The sequence below is a fragment of the Amphiura filiformis genome, chromosome 5, assembly GCF_039555335.1.
Source record: "Amphiura filiformis chromosome 5, Afil_fr2py, whole genome shotgun sequence".
Classification (NCBI taxonomy): Eukaryota; Metazoa; Echinodermata; class Ophiuroidea; order Amphilepidida; family Amphiuridae; genus Amphiura; species Amphiura filiformis.
Window position 1 is genome coordinate 43,800,900 of NC_092632.1, and position 21,199 is coordinate 43,822,098.

Genomic DNA, 21,199 nt, shown 5'->3' on the forward strand with positions numbered 1-21,199 from the left:
TACCCACCTTTGATATAAAATTGGATCGGTTGAGCCCATATTTATTGGTCGAACTATGAGTTTTAAAATATTGGACTAGTCGAGTCCAATATTTTAAAACTCCTCATAGCAAGACCAATAAATTATCCAATTTTATCATTATTATGTTTTGGATCCAATATTTTCACACACTTGGATTCATCAAAACATAATAATGCAAAGTATGGGCCAGAATGCACATCAGACACACCTAATTGCATTATATGCCCTTCTCATATCATTTTTTTTAAATTTGTGTTTACATCAAATTGCCATTTTTCTTCTCAATTAGATGTCGCCTTTGCGATTTTATTGAGTATCTGTTTAGATTTAGATAGATAGATAATACAAATTTAATGGCAAAGTATTAAATTGCCATTTTTGACATTTAACAGTCCTCGAAGTAAACTTAATAAATCTAATGATGTGTACTTAAAGTGTTTATAGCTGAGATTAAAATTCGACAATGGTATGAAAATATTTAGAAGAGATTTATGAAACTTCGTGTACAGAAGTACAGACAATAACAAGGAATAACACATTCATCTCTTCATCTCTTTAACGACGTGTTTTAAATGTGTGATCATCTTATTCTGCTCTTACAGTGTTCAAGAACGAGTTAGCTTCAGTTTTGATATTGAGCGTCGTATTTGCGAGCTTATACTTAACAATCCAGAAAAACGGGAAAAATTTATCGAGTAAGTATGATTCTTAAGCGAATAAATTGTATTTTGATTTCTTAATTCAAACCATTAACTTAATGCAGCCCGTACACGTTCAATTTTATTGGGCAATATCAAAGACCGTAGACATAAAATCTACCATTGTGCACTGTACACATGATCAATATTAGTCTACAATGGTAGATTTTGTATCTAGAGTATCTGAAATTGCCCAATAAAATTGAACGTGTATGGGCCGCATAATACATGATGTTGCTGTTACCAAGCGACTATTTTTTGTTACAAATTTCATCTGTGATGGTCCGGTAGCGCCAATCCGGCTTTTAGGGGAGCGTGGCCGAGCGGTTAAGGCGTTGGACTTTGACATACTGCAGTTACTGTCCGTTTTCCTATACACAATACACAGTGCTCTTTCCCATTGACGCGTGACCTCTACAAATACCCCTACGTTAAAAGTATGGGGATATGACTAGTTAACGTCGCTGTGTGAAAAATAACCGGCCAATATTAAAAGTACTCTTCTAAAGTTCTAGAAAATATAGTTTTTAACATGTCCTAAATTTTAGCTAATTTAGATGTTTGGAAATATTCGTACTTTGGTGTTTTAGTTAATGTTATAGGTAATAGTACATTACCTAGTTAACGTCGTGTTAGGTCAACAATCATTATGTTGCTCATTTTCAAGAATGCTGGTTTACAAAAAGCAGGCCATTGTCTCATTTCGTGAACAAAGGTACACATACCATTGTTTCCTTTCGTTTCCTTTATAATCGGTTACCCAACTGAAGCTATAATACCAGCTTTATTGCGATATCGCACATGAAAACAGACACATGTGCACAACCAGAGAAGATCCGATTTAATCAGTTGAGCTGTTTCAATGAGTGTTATCTTGGTTTAATAGCTTTTAATGGGGTTAATGTCCTGCAAAGGTCGAGATGAATTCTACTGTAGACATGTCTGCATCATGAATCCAAGGGTCGAGGGTTCGAGATCTGAGTAGGTCTGCTTGAGCTCGGCTGGTTCATTCGGTGTCCTTGAGCAAGGCACTTCACTCTACTTGCTTAGTGCTTGGGCACTTTAAGCCGTCGGTCCCGTGTACATGTATTTCTGACATTAATACAGAGTGCAAGTTAAAGAACGTCAAATGCCAAATGCTATTCGAAAAGAGCAGGGGTTCATCCCGGTACTGTTGACTGTACTTCAAAAATACACTCATCTACTCTAGGTTTCAGAGTAAACAATCAGTACAACTGTCTGTGCGTAGTGCGATGATACTCATGATGTAGGCACTAATAAGGAAGAAGAAGAAATGTGGGAAGGGGGACAATCGACCTGAATTGTCGAAAAGTGGCTGAAAAGAACAAAAAATTAGTCATTTTGCCGAAAGGTGGGGGACACATCCCCTACCCCCCCCCCCCCGGATTGACCGGTGGAATACTTTTCTGATGATATGGATTCAACAATGCAAATTAATTTATCGGTCGTATTGTTTTATTCATGCAGTGTGCTTAAGAGAACCTTGGCCCAAAGGTTTGGACTCTCAGAAACTCAAATAAAAGATATTGCGGTAAGTGGATAATTATTAAATATGGTTGGTCCGATGGAGGCGCATTACTAAAACATTCAGTAGCGTAGATAGGATTTTTTTTGTCTCATACTTTACTTCTTTGCCTTCCCCATTTTATCCCTGAGAATGTTCTGCAAACGCCCCTGCAAACATTTACTCAAACGGTTTCGATACCAGAACAGAACTGTTGGACTGTCAGGACGAACGAAGTATATACCACAGACGTGTGTAGGGGTCACTTGAAATTACTGGAATGGCGTGTCTGCCGGGTTCCATCCATTGCCTGTGCCCCAGGAAACCCTCCAAATAGCTAGAAATATAGGTTCAGGGTAGATGAACGTGGTATCATTCAAAACCACCACCATAGTGTGCACATGTGCACAACTACCCCATATATCAACATCACAAACGGCAGGCATTTTAACAGCCAAGCATAGAGATGAGCAAGGTACCACTTGCGAACAATTCCAAATGAATGAGTGTAGTGTATCGGATACTAAATGGATTATACATTACAGACACATTATAGCCCCCTACCGGTATCAGACACCCTAAAAGTACCGCTGGACCACTGCTTGTCAACTAGCATAGGCTAGATATTGTCGATACCACTAAAAATAATCTTAACTGAAATAGGCTATAACGTACGACAGACATTTTGTCTGTTGCAAAACCGATAGCAGACACCCCAAAATGGACCCCCACCCCAGCTTGCCAACTAGCCCGGGCTAGATATTTTCGGTACCACTCAAAAGTAATCTTAAATGAACAAACATACTTTATGTTCATAGAACGCGAAATAGGGTATGACAGACATCTGCTGCAATACCGATACAAGACACCCCAAAATGGACCCCACCCCCAGCTTACCAACTAGCCCAGCCTATATATTGTAGGCACCACTCAAAAAGAATCCTAAATGAACGAGCACTTTTTATAGAACGTAATGAGTAATGACAGACATATTATCTGCTGCACTACAGATACGTTTTTTTGGTAGATATTGATACATTTTTTGAGTTGGATATCCATATTGCGCGGTTAATGGTTCTTTGTAGCCATGCGAGGCAAACTAGTTGGATATCCATGGTTCGCGGTTAGTGGTTCTTTGTAGCCCCGCGGGGCAAACTAATTGGATATCCATATTTCGCGATGAGTGGTTTTTGAAGCTCTGAGGGGCAAACTAGTTCGATATCCCAATTTCGCGGTTAGTGGGATAAATGGGACCAATTTTAAAAAAGGTGAAAAGCCACACAGGAAAGTTTTTTTACACTTTGGCCCCTTTTTTACGTTTTAAAACGTTTTTTGATAGATATTGATGCTTTTTTGAGATGTATATCAATATTGCGCGGTTAGTGGTTCTTTGTTGCCCTGCGGGGAAAACTAGTTGGATATTCATATTTCGCGGTTAGTGGTTCTTTGAAGCCCTGCCTGGAAACTAGTTCGATATCCTCATTTCGCGTTTATGGTTTTAACGACCTGTAACCACCCCAACCAGCTGCATAGCTCACACAGCTATTTTACTTATCAAAGAATCGAACCCGGGACCTCGCGGTTCTGAAACTCAGTGCATTACCACTAAGCCAACTACACCAGGCACAAAAAGAAACTCGTCAGTTATATTCATCCTTGCTGTTCAATAACTTGATAATTTTGAATTATTCTGAACATTGAGCAAGAATTGACCAAGATATGCGCCTCCAAACTATCAAACCCCAAAATGAAAAGTTGCAATTTTAACGATTCAATTGTGCCTGTTACACTGTGTGCTTTATTGATTGGCCCGTGGTGCTTGTGTGCAATACAACGATGCGTTCCCATTGAAAATTGGGGTTTGAGGCTTTGGAAACGCATTATCTTGGTCAATTCTTGTTCGTTTTTCACGAACAGGATGTCAAATGAGAAAGCAAAGTCCAATTAACAAAATGTATATTTCAGAATAATCCAAAATTATCAAGTTTGATAGTAGTCCTTGATATTGCTGAATAGAATAACCAATACTGATATTTATCTAATCTACGATGTTATTAAAATGTGGACGTTTCACATACACTTGGAATAAATGACTATCAATCGATCAATCAATCAAGTTTTCAGTTTTCAAGTTATCAACAATCAATAATAAACCGATGAATCATGGAATATTACTAATTACTAACTAATCTTCGAAATAAATAAATAAGTCAGTACATAAACAAATAAATAACACAGGACCCGTAAAAAATAAATAAATAAATAAATACATAATGCATAATACAGTTAGTATTTTAGTTACTAAATTCCACACATTTTATTTTATAATTTTCTGCTATACACGCAAAGGAGCTGTGCTTTTTATGAGCGCCTAATCAATAATGGGTATTTCACTACATAGTCAAACTGCTGTGTGCCCTGACGGATTATGTATTGACCAGCTGCTAAACCAATCAGTTTTTTTTAATATGTATGCTTTATAACCATGATAACAGATTAAGAGTCTGTAACAAAGTCGGTCATTAGCGGCTTGCTGATAGGTTCTGGCATTATACAAAGAGATATCTCAAGCAGCGCCAATCACAGCACATGTTTGATAATGGGCAACGTATCCATAATAGTATAGTATATGCGCTGACGCAAGTTTCATGCGGGAAATATGAAGACACTCTCGCTAGTCGTACCCTTTTTTGAGATATTGATAGGGCGCTAAAGGCTACAGCTTTTCCATACACAGCGACGAATCCTATAATGAGGTAAGTTACCATTTTGTTACCACATCTATCATGAGCCAATCTGCATTCTGTTGCCTGTAAAAGCCGACGATCAGATCAAAATTCTATAATGAGCATGACCATCTTTAAGACAGGGTAAGCTTAAAACGCATTGAAAACACCAAATTATAGTCACAAAATTTATAATATTAGTAAATCACCAAAGCGAATCGTAACGTAGGTATGTGGAAAAGAACGGCATTAACAATAACAAAGTATGTGCCCAAAGATTTGCCTTTGGCATGTCGCTTTTTTGAAATACCACCAAAAATATAAAATTTTGGAAAAACGTCCCAAAATTTAAAACAAATACGAACCTTCCAAACTAAATACATATTAGCACTCGGCGGCCCAGTCACTACCTGCAGCTGCCTGGGCAACTCGTCGCTTCCCCTCTCCAGATGCATGTACTTCAAGTTCGCCCATAACCCATGCCTCAATGTTATAAACTATGTTTGTTCATTTAAGATTATTTCAAAATGTTCAAACAACCATAATAATTACACTTACAAATTATTTTTACAATATATTTTTAAAAAGATGTTACTCATTGTAATTCTTCCTTTTACCGGTACATCCATTTTAAAGGGATTTTTATTGAGTGGTATCGGCAGTATTATGTTGGAAAATGAGCGGGGCACAGGTCGGCGGTACTTTTAGGGTGTCTGATACTGGTAGTGCAGGGGACTATGTGTCTGTTATCATTTAGTATTCTTAAACTACGCTCATACATTTGGAATTGTTCCAAAGTGGTACCTTCCCCGTCTTAGGGTCTGATCGTTTGATCGTTTGTGATGTTGATATATAGAGAGCGTTGCGCACACTATGATGGTGGTTTTGAATGGTTCCACGCTTATCTACCCTGAACCTATTTTTCTAGCTATAAGGGGGAGGGGGGTCTCTTGGGGCACACACAGTGGATGAAACCCGGCAGACACGCCGGGCAGACACGCCATTTCATTAATTCCAAGTGACTCCCTACACACGTCTGTGAGCTTCTGTGGTCAGATACTGGTACCTCGTTCGTCTAACCAAATGTCTCTCTCGTGACGTTTTATGTGTGTCACAAAGGTTCACAATATTGCACCAGTTCTTTAACCTAATATATTTGTATATGTTACTAGTGTTTTTCCAATGTAAAAATCCCAATATTGATACAGTTAAGCTTGTCAATTGGGTCACTTACCTTCAATTAAAAGAAAACAATAAAATGAGCGCATTCATTTATCATTATTATTGTTATTATATTTTATTCTCATAGGAACGTTGTGGAAGCATTATAATAGAAGCAACTGTGGTAGAAAAATCACCGGAGGATCCGACAATAACAGCTGATGTACAGGCTATTGTTAGTAACATTGAGAAAGAAGTAAGTTTTAGTTTCCTGACGTCATGTAACTTTATTTTATTTTATTTTTATTTATTTTTATTTTACAAATTCGGCTAAAAAAACATTAAAAAGCAAAGTAAAATTACGCAATACATACAAAAGGAAATAAAAATAAAAATAGACCCAATGGGCTAGCCAGGAAGAGTCAGAAGCATCAAGACACTGTCACCAAAAGGTGTGACTCCTCCAACCCATTGGGGCAATTACATAAAAAGATATACTATCCCAGCAAACACAAAAACGTTTTAAAAACGTATTAAATAAGTTATATTTTGGCTTTTGGTTTAGGTAAAAACGTTTTAATAACATTAAAATGTCGGGTTATATAAAGGTCATGAAAACGTTTTAAAACGTTCTGTATGAAAACACGCTACAAAAATATTTTTAAGATGTTTTCAAAATATTATTGTAAATAATTTTTGCAAACATTTTTTACCAAATATTTTTTCAACACTTAAATAACATTATGTTAAAATATTTGCACCCAGCAAACACAGAAATGTTTTTTAATGTTTTTTCAAAACGTTTTAATAACATTTAAATGTCGGGTTATATAAAGGTCATGAAAACGTTTTTAAAGGGGCATTTCGTGATCCACAGCCTCATCCCCCACTTTTCTCAAAAAAGTTGAGATTTTTATATCACTGGAAACCTCTGGCTACATAATGTTTATGTTCAAAATATTTCTTGCAGATTAATTCGTTTTGCAAAGATATCGTGAAATTTGAATTTCGTTCTGGTGCACCAGAACGAAATTACAACGCATTGTCTATGGAGCAGTGTAATACACATAATCATGCATAACTCGCAGACGCAAAATCGGAATCAACTGAAATTTTGGGAATAGGCTTTTTTCGTGGATATGTACTGAAAAATGTCATTAAAAGAGAATGCTAGGATCACGAAACACTCCTTTAAAACGTTATTGGAAATATTTTGGGCAAACATTTTTCGCAAACTATTTTTTCAACCCTAAAATAACATTCTGTTTAAAATGTTTTGTATCAATTTTTCAAAAATGTTTTTTGAATGTTATTAGAACGTTTTTATACCCTTTATATAACCCGACATTTAAACGTTTTGTGTAAAACATTTTTATTTGCTGCGAAGTAGATTATCAAGAAATGTTTTTTAATGTTATGAAAACGTTTTATACCCTTAATTATATACCCTTTATATAACCCGACATTTAAACGTTTTCTGACAACCTTTTATAACCCTTCGCGAATTATGTCGAAAACGTTTTGTGTTTGCTGGGATTGCACTGTTTAAACACATTGTGTGTACATCCACATCACAAGGATATGCACCCGCCAGCCACCACACGTGTCTCCCCCACCCACCAGCCAGGAACAAAAACCAGACCCATGCCACGTGGAGGCCACTCCAAATCATCCCCAAGCCACATTGCCCACATTTATAACCAATACCCAGACTTGTTGTCGAGTTGAAGCACTGCAGCTATAATAGAGTCGAGTCGAAAAATGGTACAGCAAACATATTTATTTTTATTGGAAGCGCCGTAATTTCATCGAAAGCTTATGTCGACCCCGGATGTCGACAAGACATTGCATCACATTATTCCAAATGATTGATGTGTGATGCCAGAAATACACATTCTGAAGTCGATGATAAGATCGTTTTTACCATGTTTTTCACATTCCCGTTTCCCTTTTTGTCCTTCTGATCAAAATATTCTGGTAGCCTGATTGTGCAAAAAACCTCTCAAACCAAACAAAGAAACAATGGGGCAGACCTTTCTCTGTCTTTCTTCTGGGTGGATTAACACAAAAATGAAAACGAAACAAAAATGATTAAACTGATATGGGTCTGTGTTTATGACGAATTTCTCTTATTCATCTGTTTGTATTTTTGTACTTGTGTTACATACAACAGAAAACGATCATAGTGAGCTTTTTTGGTTTTTCTTGGTTAAAATGAAATGGATGGTCATAGCCCGGGCCATAGTGAGCTGTAGTCGTTTTTCTTGGTTGAAAATGGAATACGAAAAACGATTGGCCAGTCATACGAGTATACACGTACGGATCGAAATGCGTTAAAATAAACTTTACATGCACAAGCAAATCTTAAATCAGCAGCAAAATAACAAGTTCAGTAAATGAGCCTTTAAAGCACATTTGACAGTTGACAATGATGGAGAAAGTTTGATGATTCAGGAAGTTGATTCTAAAGATGAGGTGTCCCTGATGAGAAGGATCTTCCTTCCCATGATCTTTGAATCCGTTTATCTTGTGATTTGTTATTGTTCTCAATTAAAAAATTTTTTTATAAAGATATGGTGGTATACGTCCAGCGATATGATAAGGTGAAATTTCAGCCCATCAAATCCAAACATGCACACGCATGTACGCACCTTATTAAGTTAAAGACCCATTCAGTGATCCTAGCGCAAGTGTAAAAAATAAATAAAATTATTTCTAAATAATTGCTTAAGTCATTCAAATTGTCATTTGGTATTTTTTGAAATGAAAAAAATTGGCAAAAATACAAAACAAGAAAATAGCAGTATTGATGAAGTTGAAGCCCCAAATACATGTAGCTAATTATACTGTCAGTATATAAATTACAGATCCATGTAAATGCCTTATTTTTGCCTTAAATACGCGGCTTTCGGCTGAACCACTAGCAGGCTACGTTAGCACATTTATGACAATGACAAAGGTACCAAAATCTGAATTTTGATGATTTTTACGATCGTCTGGATGAGCAAGACAGGCCTTTCAGGTCTAAATTTAATGATGTCAGTACAATGTAACAACGAACTCTTTTCTTCATACATTTACACGATAATAATAATAACTATATTAATCTATGCATTTATTTATGGTCATATTATAGGTTCAGAATGGCAGTTTGGTGATCATTTATGATGGTCAGACGTTTGTACCTATACAAGATTCCTTTACGCCAGTCCAACCAACGGCACAGGCAGCTTTTTCCGAGACAGTGATTATTGTTATTGCCGTTGCAGCAGCTGTTGTTCTGTTGACTTTTATCATAGCAGTGACTGTGGTAAGTTCGAATGATGTACAAAAATGCTTAACTAAATATCAAGCCCGGGAATGTATTCAATTGATGGTAATATTATGTCGTTGTTATTACGCCATTCAATCCAAATATATAAACATTTCACTGCAAAAAAATCAGTAACGTCACCCTCTCTTAACAGAATAAGACACAATAAAAGCTTGATCGCTGGTGACTCGCGCCGCTCGGCGAATTACGTGAAGCTCCTCAGGTGTTCTGGATCTGGATCATGTATACTCCAATTAAGCAGGGAATCTGCATTACACTAGGGATAAGGACGGTTTATAGTCAACCTGACATGTAATCCGTTCTCATAAAACCAGGAACATGTCCTAATATAGCCCAGTGTAATGTGTGCCAGCGCCATCACTCTAGGATTATTAGACTCTATCCAGAGGAAGGCGCTTCGAATCATAGGTGTGTGCGAAGAGGAAGCGATTACACTTACATCACATCTCTCCATCAAAGACGTCATGTTGCTGCAGCAACAGTCCTCTACAAAGTGCACACCAGCTTGTGCCCATCAGATCTGAAGGCACTGCTACCAGAGCCATTTGTAGTCAGAAGAGCTACCCGCTCCAGCTTGTCCATGCCTTGTCATGCTCTCACAGTACCAGTTTCTAGAACCATATCTACTGGCAGGACCGGACCTTCATCCACACTGCAGTTCACGTTTGGAATAGCCTATCAGATGGAGTAGTCGGAGACGTAATTGACAACACTGTGACAACGGCGCACCATCCTTCAAGAGCAGAGTGCATATGCATCTCATTTCATGTGTCTGATGCTTAAGTTACCCCTTCACTCATGTTGTTCCTAAGCTGCTGTGAACCACTGATTGGTCCATGTGGTTGTCTTTTATAGTGCATAGGTGCCTATATAAGTTCTTGACTTGTGCCACTCCTCATGGGCTATTGTTTACTCTAGCATTTTATTAAAAAAATATAAGCTTTTAATTAACACCAGACGTGTTCATGTACCATTATACTTTTGAAGATATTATTCGATTTACTATAAGAAACAAACCAATGTATTTCTCCTACGTGCCACTCGATGGGGATTAACGAATGTCAAGGGATTGATTTAATAATCCTTCTAAAATATATTGTGCTTTGATATTACTACTACCGGATATCAAAATGAATGAAGAGTGGTATATGGTACATGATACCCTCCTAGGACAATGAGCTGCAAAGCGTTAATCTCATTATCTCCCCAGAGGATGATTTAAGCACTCCCACCACGCCACTGTGTTGACTTGCGGTTAGCACAGCTGTGTGAGTGAACATGACACCACTGCTCGCACATTGCATTGACGGGCATGGTTACATTTGAATTTGGACTGATATATTTACAATAAAAACGCATTCAAAATGCTAGTCGATTTCACATTTTATGTTACCTACAGAAGGTGTGAATTATCCTTTATGCATACATCACTTTTGTTCTGAAATCGACCAAGTAATAATGACACACGCACAATTCTTAAACAACATCTTTTGCACAGAATTCAATGGGATTTGAAAAGTAAAGTGGCAGTTGAAACTCTAGTGATAACACGTTTGCAGTGCATGATGGGGCTTCCTTAAGGATACGATACATGATTTACCGACAAGTGACTCATTTCGGAATGCGATCATGAATTTTGAAGAAAAAAAAAAGTTTCCACAGGCTTTTGGGACTCGAACCAGCGATTCTAAACTTCCTTCGATTACGCGTCTAGCGCTTTACCACTCGGCCACCGTGGCAGTTGAGCGGATGAGAGTAATGATAAAAGATAAATCTCATAATGCCATCTTTAGCCTTTTGTTTACTAAAAAGACGCGTTTTGTAAAGATAGATTAGCCGTTTTATGCATAAATAGCACGAACGTTTGGGAAAGGTTTCAAACAAATAATAAAGACACTGATGTGATGATGAAATTGCGTAAAGTCGGGAATTATCTGCGTCGCAATGTTTTGTTTTGGTTTTAGGAATTTGACCTTAAAATTTACGACTTCATGATATTATCATTCGAAATCAACAAAAGATATTTCAACACTATATGCCCCCATTCTTTCTCTAGAATGTTTTGTGCATGTATGTGAAATAGCTTCAACAATGGTTCGCTGCATAATGGTAAAAATAGCCTTGACCTAATAAAGGGCGAGAGGTACCATATTTACGGATTCAGGCTAAATTTAAAATTGATATAAAACGTTTGTTTTTTGATCGATTACAAAAATTAATTTTGTCGTATAAAGAAATTGTATCTGGCGTGAATTACACTACAGTTTTTATTCCTAGGGCTCTTTGACTTCTTCAAATAATTTTTTTAATGATAGAGTGAATCCCCTGGCCCTCTATAATTACGCACAAAAGATCGACCCCCTTAAATCATCCTCTGTTATCTCCCTATACTATGTGATCGATCATGCGTGACCAGAAAATCCACATGGTTAGCCAAGGTATGCCCATGATGCAGTGCACGCCCCATATCCTTTAATGTGGGAGATAACTGTCTGTTTGTTTTAATTTCAAAGGCCAACGCCCAATATTCTAAAGCTTCATCTAAAACCAAGAGGAGAATCAACTCTAGTCATTTTATGTGAATTCAAATTATACTGGCCGTTGCCTTATGATGATAATGTGATTGATGAGTACAGTTTCCTGTTACCGTTGTACAAACCAAGGTCAAAGTTCATACTTTCCATATTTAACGTTAGTCTGGGCTTTTAAAAAGGTTGTCATTCCAAAATCAGACCTGCCGAGTTGTTCCGGGTTTCGTAGGATCCGATACCATGCAAATAAGTGCACACCCCTTATAGAGGAGTAACTTCTCAATCAAAGAAATGTCTGGACCTGCTTTCTGAAAACGACTGGAATTCCAGTTGCAAATGTCACTTGAAAAAGCCTGGAAATCCAATTAAATGAAGGAAAAATCACGCAAATGTCCTAAATGAGCTCTCAAATTGAGGATTTCTGATTTTGAACTATTTTTCTGCTGGATTTTTCCACCTTTGGACACTTTAAAAGCCTGGATTTCCAACAGTCACGACTGGACAAAAAGTCTGGAAATCCGAACTCCTCTATTATGGGGGTGTGCATCTATTTTCTAAAATAGCCCATTGCAGGATCTCATCCACAAGTTTTATATATCACAGGGTCTTGAAAAATAAAAAACCCATTGTTAAATAATGCTGTGTCAGCATTATTTATCAATATTTTTTTTTCAAGACCCTGTGATATTGATATTGTTATTGCATGACACTTTTTGTGTGAACGCTTTGAGTAAATGGTACTTTGTGTTATTTTATAGTGCTATATGAAGTCCAACCGGGATAAGAGCTCTCAGACGGTAAGTTATCTTGAAAATAAAAATAAGAAAGTTATATAATTAGAAACATTTTCGTAGTGTAAAAAGTTAACAATAGAACCCGTGTAAGAGAGACAGAACTTTATAAATAAATGTAACACATTTTTAAATGAACAACGCTTTTTTTTTAAACCACAGCGAAGAGATGTTCCAATGCAGAGCCGAGCAGGGTATACGAATGATGGATATGGTGAATACGCGGAGCCTAATGGGAGTCAATCGAATAACCACTATGGATCACAGCCACCAGTGTACCAATACAAAATGCCTTAATAATCATTTTTAAATGTAGGTTGAAGTTGAAGATAGTAAAGAGATATCCAATTGGTTAATATGAATCACTGAACATTATTAAATATACTTTGAATTTTAACTAAATGCTTCTTTAATTTTCACTTGTTTCAGTGCACTTTTGTAAGTTCTCATTGATCCCTGCTGTTTTTGCAGGTAAAACACTTCTGTGGGCCTTGGAATCTGTTATTTTTGACTATCGAATTTTATTTATTTCTGTGCCTACATTTGCTGCAGACCGTCTAGTCTGTATTTTATTTGTTTTCCCACATCAAGTTGGTATATCTACGGTAACTCTTTTTCTTCAAGTTGTTCACATATCTAAGGTATCCTCTTGTATCATTTCGAGGGCTTATAAGCCAGAACCATCTATGTCCAAAATTACATGGTACTCATTTCGGCAACAAATGGACGGTTAATGGTGCCTTCCATAATAAATGCAAGTTACTTTGGGGTATATGCATGGTCACTTAAACAGGTAGTTGACCATGCATATACCCCAATACAAAGTCACTTACCTTTATTATGGAAGTCAGAATTAACACTCCATGTGTTGCTGAAATGAGTAACATGTCATTTTGGACATAGAAGGTTCTGGCTTTTAAAGCCCTCGATTTATTGTTCCTTGATGTGTTTTGTGTCCTCGTCCGTTGGATTCACCATTACCCATTTTTCTCATTATTTAATGCTTGTTTTATATACTCATGGTGAATATTATTAAGAAAGTTATCGAAATGTTTGTTTTTTCCCTTACAGATTTTCAGACGATTCAAACAGTACGGGTAACGATATTGGCAACATGAATCGTGTATCGGCGCCAGTGATGGTTCACCTTACGGGAATAACATTTATTTAATCTTTCAATTGAAGAAACAGTGAAAACACTTTATCATTAGGGAGGGTGATAATATGGAAATTTCCACTTTTTATTTTTCTCTGCATTTTAAATTTAATGAATTACGTAGGGGGGTGGTAGACTGCCAGAGGTGCAAAAGTGTTGGAAATCAGTTGATGGTTACCCCTGTACAATAACGTCATGCCACTGGCCCTATAGAGTCTTTGAAAAATGCAAAAAAGTAATTCAAACTTTTATTCAGGCAATGCTCAATATGTATTCTAGTTAACCTAAAATAACCAACAAAAGCATTTCAAAGCGGTAGCAACGAGGGTCTTGACACCCGTTTAGCCCAGAATGTGACTACTGATAATAGTCAATAAATATGATAAAATATCAGAAATTAGAGCCATATAGGGGCCATATCATCCCCAGCAGAAACGTAATTCGATTTAATTTTAAATTATGTAGGGGGTTGTTTTGCCAGAATAAAATTGTCTTTTTTGATTTTTTGGATTATCCATAGACATAATAGACTCTACACGAATTGCACAGTGTATTCAGACACTGGGGGATACCTCCATATTTTATTTTTAGAAGTCAGAAATAAAACAAAAGTGATAATTATCAACCCTCCCTAATTTTATACGTTTTGGTCATAGTTTGTATAATGTATGTTTTATTTTCATATTTTATCACTACCATGATTGCTATCAAAATGATATTCTCGCCAGTTAAAAGTGCGTTGTACATAATACGGTTTAATTATCGGAATGTTTTTTATCATTAATGTCGGAGGTTGTTAATATCTGCTGGTTCAGATTAATAAGATATAGGATTTATTTTTGTAACCTGATATCGTAGCTACCTCTTGCCAATATCCCAGAAAGTGATTCAAGGAATCGGTGTACATTCAAGATTGTAGAATGAAAATCATGATTAATTTATTCCGGAAATGTATTCCACTATATCATCTTAAAGAGTATACCGTATTTACGCGGAGGCTCAAAGCCGGGCATTTTTACCTTTGTAGTGTATATCGAGGGCTTAAAGCCAGTTTAATCTATGTCCAACATTACATTTTACTCATTGCGGCAACAAATGGACTGTTAATTCTGCCCTCCATAATACATGTAAGTGACTTTGGGGTATATGCATGGTCACTTGCGTCTAACTGTTCTTAAAAGTGACCATGCATATACCCCAAAGTCACATGTAGGGCAGAATTAACCAGGGAATTAACCGTCCATTTGTTGCCGAAATGAGTAACATGCAATGGTGGACATAGATGGTTCTGGGATTAAGCCCGCGATTTATAGGTTAATAAATGCGTATCACTTGTTGAGAGTGAAATGGTACAAAATAATGTATTATTATAGTCCAATGGGAGGGGTGGGGTTCTTGTGAGTGTATATATTAGTATCAAGTTTTTGAAAATTAATAAGGCATTGTACTCATCGTGACAATAAGAAAATGCAGACATGATAAAGTTGAATTTAGTGAGTCAATTTAAAGTGAGACAAATGTTATGGTTAGTAAAATTACAAAATTATAGCATATTTTAACAAGAACTACACTGAAGTCATTTGTAGAAAAACAATGTTAGCTTAATTAACTTAATAAACGATTGCATTACTGAAACTTTCAATATGCGCACTTTTTTCTTCGTTTCTTGCATCTTGTCTACCCCCCCCCCCCACACACACATTAATAAACACTCCACATGGCCAATTCAAGAGGCCACATAAGAGTAAAACTTACTAAAACAAAAAGGACAAAAAGGACCAACGCAAATCAAGTAAAGAACAAAGTACAGCGATTCCTCGTGTCAACAAATTATCTTCGCACAAACACCCTCATTAGTACATGGTGTTACGTAGAATTATCATAAGTCAGTGCAAAATGTGCTACATTAGTGGAACCAAGGTTCTTTGCACCCTTATACCATAGGTAACAAGACCTGAGTTGGTTCCATTTTTTTTCGAATGTGTCTTCGGCGGCCATTTTGAAATTCAAAATGGCCACTATATTTAGCCTTTTTTAAGCCATATTTGTCCCGAAAGTGCACAAAGTCATATTTTTTAATGATTATTTATACTTTTGATTGTCAAACTCCACTAAGAACATAATTAGGATCATTTTCTAGAATCCAAAATGGCTGCCAAATCCAAAATGGCCGCCAATTTGTCTAAAATGTTCTGCCAGCTATAAGGACATTGATTTCTTTCCTTTTTTGCTGATTATTTCCACTACTAATGTTTCTGAGAATCCACTGAGAACTAAAAACTTAATCTGGTCCATTGTCTCCAATCCAAGATGACCTCTAAATCCAAAATGGCCGCCGTTTATTAAAATATAGTATACCGCTTTAGGCAATTACTATCATTGAGAGTAAAATACACGTATCTCATTTCTGTTAGAAATGGATAAGAAAATGATTCTAAACATCTTAAAGTAGTGCAACAACATTGTTTAAGGAGAATATAGGTGCATTTCACCTTTCAAAATGGCCGCCAAAATATCTTGAAATTGGCTAAGATTAATATGTCAGCATTTATGCAATAAAATGCAGAAAATCATGTTTTTAAAAGTTGAAATTTCAATATTGTAATTCAACTTCAGACATTTATGAAAGAGCTGACCTTCAGGCATTTAAATGCCTAGTTGTCATCATCCATGTTATCAGTATTTTCAAGTTCCTCAGCATAACTGTATTGGTACACTCTTCATCTGCTCCACAAGCACATGCTACTGTACAAGTCAGATTGTGTCGTCTGCAGGAACATCTTCTGGAGCATTTGCTTATTCCACATCCGCACCTAACAAGCTCGACAACAGACTCGGGAGCTATTGCAATGTCTGAGGAACTTGAAAATACTGATAACATAGATGATGACAACTACCCAGCAAACACAAAACGTTTTCGACATCATTCGCAAAAGGTTGTCAGAAAACGTTTAAATGTCGGGTTATTTAAAGGGTATATTAAGAGTATAAAACGTTTTCATAACCTTAAAAACATTTTTGATAATCTACTGCTCAGCAAACAAAAATGTTTTACAGAAAACGTTTAAATGTCGGGTTATATAAAGGGTATAAAAACGTTTTAATAACATTCTGAAAACATTCTTGAAATTTGATACAAAACATTCTAAACATAATGTTATTTTGGGGTTGAAAAAATATTTTGCGACAAATGTTTGCCCAAAATATTTTCAATAACGTTTTAAAAACGTTTTCATGACCTTTTATAACCCGACATTTAAATGTTATTAAAAGGTTTTGAAAAAAATTTTAAGAACATTTCTGTGTTTGCTGGGTTCAAACATTTTAACATAATGTTATTTAAGTATTGACACAATATTTGGCAAAATGTTTGTAAAAATAGTTTACAATAACATTTTTTGAAAACATTTAAAAATATTGTTGTAGTGTGTTTTCATACAAAACGTTTTAAAACGTTATCATGACCTTTATAAACCGACATTTTAATGTTATTAAAACGTTTTTACCTAAACCAAAAGCCAAAATATAACTTATTTAAAACGTTTTTAAAACGTTTTTGTGTTTGCTGGGTAGGCATTAAAATGCCTCAAGGTCAGCTCTATCATAAACGTCTAAAGTTGAATTACAATATTGAAATTTCAACTTTTTAAAACGCGATGTTCTGCATTTCATTGCATAAATGCTGACAAATTAGCTGAAAATCTTAGCCAATTTTGAAAGGTGAATTACACCTATATTCTCCTTAAACAATGTTGTTGCACTATTTAAGATGTTTAGAATCATTTTCTTATCCATATCTGACAGAAATGAGATACATGCATTTTACTCTCAATGATAGTAATTGCCTAAAGCGGTATGCCATATTTTAATAAAAGGCGGCCATTTTGGATTTAGAGGCCATCTTGGATTAGAGAAAATGGACCAAATTAAGTTTTTATTTCTCAGTGGATTCTCAGAAACATAAGTAGTGAAAATAAATCAGCAAAAAAGGAAAGAAATCAATGTCCTTATAGCTGGCAGACCATTTTACACAAATTAGCGGCCATTTTGGATTTGGCAGCCATCTTGGATTCTAGAAAATGATCCTAATTATGTTCTTAGTGGATTTGACAATCAAAATATAAATAATCAGTAAGAAAAATATGACTTTGTGCACTTTCGGGACAAAAATGGCTTAAAAAAGGCTAAATATAGTGGCCATTTTGAATTTCAAAATGGCCGCCGAAGACACATTCGAAAAAAAATGGAACCAACTCAGGTTTTGTTCGTAGGGGTATTTAGAAGCTAAAAAGCATTGGTTCCACTAATGTAGCAAATTTTGCACTGGGTTACGTAACACCATGTACTACATGATTCCTCTAACTAAATTCGTGTTCACATGGTCGGACATAAGTGACTTATTACCGGTAATAACCCAGCAAACACAAAAAACGTTTTTAAAAAGTTTTAAATAAGTTATATTTTGGGTTTTGGTCGGGTTATATAAAGGTCATAAAATCGTTTTAAAACGTTTTGTATGAAAACACACTACAACAATATTTTTAAAATGTTTTCGAAATGTCATTGTAAACTATTTTTGCAAACATTTTTGCCCAAATATTTTGTCAACAATTAAATAACATTATGTTAAAATATTTGCACGCAGCAAACACAGAAATGTTTTTAAAATGTTTTTTACAAAACGTTTTTAAATGTAGTCGGGTTATATAAAGGTCGTGAAAACATTTTAAAAACGTTATTGTAAATATTTTGGGCAAACAGTTTTTGCAAAATATTTTTTCAACTCCAAAATAACATTCTGTTTAGAATAATTTGTACCAAGTTTTCAAAAATGTTTTTGGAATGTTATTAAAACGTTTGTATACCTTTTATATAACCCGACATTTAAAACATTTTTGTTTGCTGTGCAGTAAATTACTAACAAATGTTATTTAATGTTATGAAAACGTTTTATACCATTAATGTACCCTTTATATAACCCGACATTTTTAAAAACGTTTCCTGACAAACTTTTATAACCTTTTGCGAATGATGTCGAAAATGTTTTGTGTTTGCTGGGAAGTACCAGCAATAAGGACTTATTACCGGTAAAAACCCAAAGACACGGATTTATATTTACAAGATCATTGGGCTTTACAGAAAATCTGTGACCAATTTGGGCCAAGACACACCACTCTAGTTATTAATAGCTTGGCGGCACATCAATTCGGTACAAAGGAACAACGCGTTACGTAATGTACCATATGTCCATGTTTGTGAAAAAGATCCTTGGTTTATATGTGTAACCCTTTTGTCCGGAGTCAACAGTACCACTTTAATTAACTAGAATGTTAGTAACTATTTTAAACTGTTAAGATTTTGTAGTTCACAGTATCTTGTGAATGACAGTGAGCTGTGGCAAAAATTGCATTGATCATTTCATAGCGAGTGTGCCGAAGAATTCAAATATCACAGATATACTTTTGTAGGTCCCGTGGTTCTTGAGTTATGCTGTAAAGAGGGCTGAAACACAACACTTTTGTAAAATGAACGTAACTCATAAATCAAGCATGTTTTTAAAGTATTTGATTTGTAGAGTGGACTTTTTTGCAAAACATCAAAGTGTTAGTTTTCAATAATATATTGATTTTGATAATGAAAAGCGTATATTGAATGAAATTTTATGCCAATAATATAAATGATATTCTTAGCCCATAATCAAGGCTGTATGTTGATTTGAAAAACGGCGAGAAAATAGATATTTCTTGTGTGTTTTTTGTTTCCCCTCTCTTCCCTCGGTTTCATTTTATTTTTGGTTCCTTATTTACTGCTCAAAAATGACGAGGTAAATACCTAACCTGCTTCAACAGCTTATAGCCATGTCCATAAAAGTTATAAGCACATATATATTATAAGATACTTCGTGTGAAAATTCGAAGAGATTTTGGTAATTTTCTGTCAAAATTGACGCGTAAAAGCTATGTTTTGCTTTCTAATTTCCAAATGTTTTTAAAATGATCTAAATGAATTTTTTGAGTTAGTATCTGCATTAATTTGAGTTTACAAGGTGTCCCTGAAAGAACCGAATCGTCGGAAACTGAGATATTTTAGTGTCCGAACCAATCTAAACTAAATAGTTCATTGGCTTATGGAATAAAACGACTACAGGGTGTCCCTGAAAGAACTGTATCATCGGGAACTGATTTTTGGGTACTTTAACGCATAAACCAAACGTATTAACTGAATAACTGATGAGGAACATATCAGCTATCACATATTTTTTGGATTTTGACAATTGACCGCTTCGTTTTTGAAATAAAAGAATTTTACGAAACGCCCTCATTTTCAAACCTTTTCAAAAAGTATGTGATAGCTGATTTATTCCTCAACTACACCAGGTATTTAGTTGTGGCGTTAAAATATTCAAACAATTAAGGGATCTAAAATGAGCGTTTATTGTGTTTCGACAGTATTTTTTGTGGGACATGAGAGCACCTCAGACCTATCGAATTGCATTCTGAATACGAAGCATGTCTTTCTGATATCAAATAATTTTCATTTTTTGAAAATCACAATATAATACAAATTTTATGACAAATTATAAAAATTTGATATTTTTCAAATTTTTGATATATAACAGTCCTCGAAGTAAATTATATAAATCTAATGACATATTCTTAAAGGGGAATTGACACGTCTGTCAACAGGGAGTAACATTTTACTGCCTGAAATAGATGTACTTAATTATGGTATGTATTGAGGTCATGCAGTCATGTTTTCATCTTCTAGAAATGCTCCAAACTTTTGTCCTTCAGTTGTCAATTCCTTGGCATTGTTTATATTTTGTAATTGATGGTATAAATAATGATATGACACATTAAACATGCATGACCCTGGTGGACTTTATTCTTCAGCCTGTCTAACTTATTTTCCCCTTTAAAGTGTATGTAGTAGGGAGGAAAAGCCGACGGTCAATTGAAAATTTTGACCTTTCATATTGAAGATATGGATTTTTTTCCCAAAAGACCTAATTTTTTTTTTTTTTTTTGGGAAAAAAAATCCGTATCTTCAATACGAAAGGTCAGAATTTTCAATTGATCGTCGGCTTTTTATCCCACCTACATACACTTTAAGTATAAATCATCAGATTTATAAAGTTTACTTCAAGTACTGTTAAATATCAAAATATCAATTTTAATGATTTGCCATAAAATGTGTATTAAATTGCGAATTTCAAAAATCTAAATTATTTGATATCAGAATGACATTCTTCGTAT

General features: G+C 35.4%; 1 protein-coding gene across 1 annotated transcript in view; it reads left to right on the top strand.

Moving 5' to 3' along the window:
• Window positions 1-15,585, top strand: part of LOC140152218 (uncharacterized) — a 41,452-nt gene extending 25,867 nt beyond the window's left edge. Inside the window, exons 30-36 of the mRNA XM_072174518.1 lie at window positions 623-716; window positions 2,208-2,271; window positions 6,280-6,387; window positions 9,268-9,441; window positions 12,755-12,793; window positions 12,950-13,099; window positions 13,859-15,585. Coding sequence (XP_072030619.1) covers window positions 623-716; window positions 2,208-2,271; window positions 6,280-6,387; window positions 9,268-9,441; window positions 12,755-12,793; window positions 12,950-13,084 — 614 coding nt within the window. The 3' untranslated portion in view covers window positions 13,085-13,099; window positions 13,859-15,585. The remainder of the gene's footprint in view (window positions 1-622; window positions 717-2,207; window positions 2,272-6,279; window positions 6,388-9,267; window positions 9,442-12,754; window positions 12,794-12,949; window positions 13,100-13,858) is intronic.
• The last annotated feature ends 5,614 nt before the right edge of the window (window positions 15,586-21,199 follow it).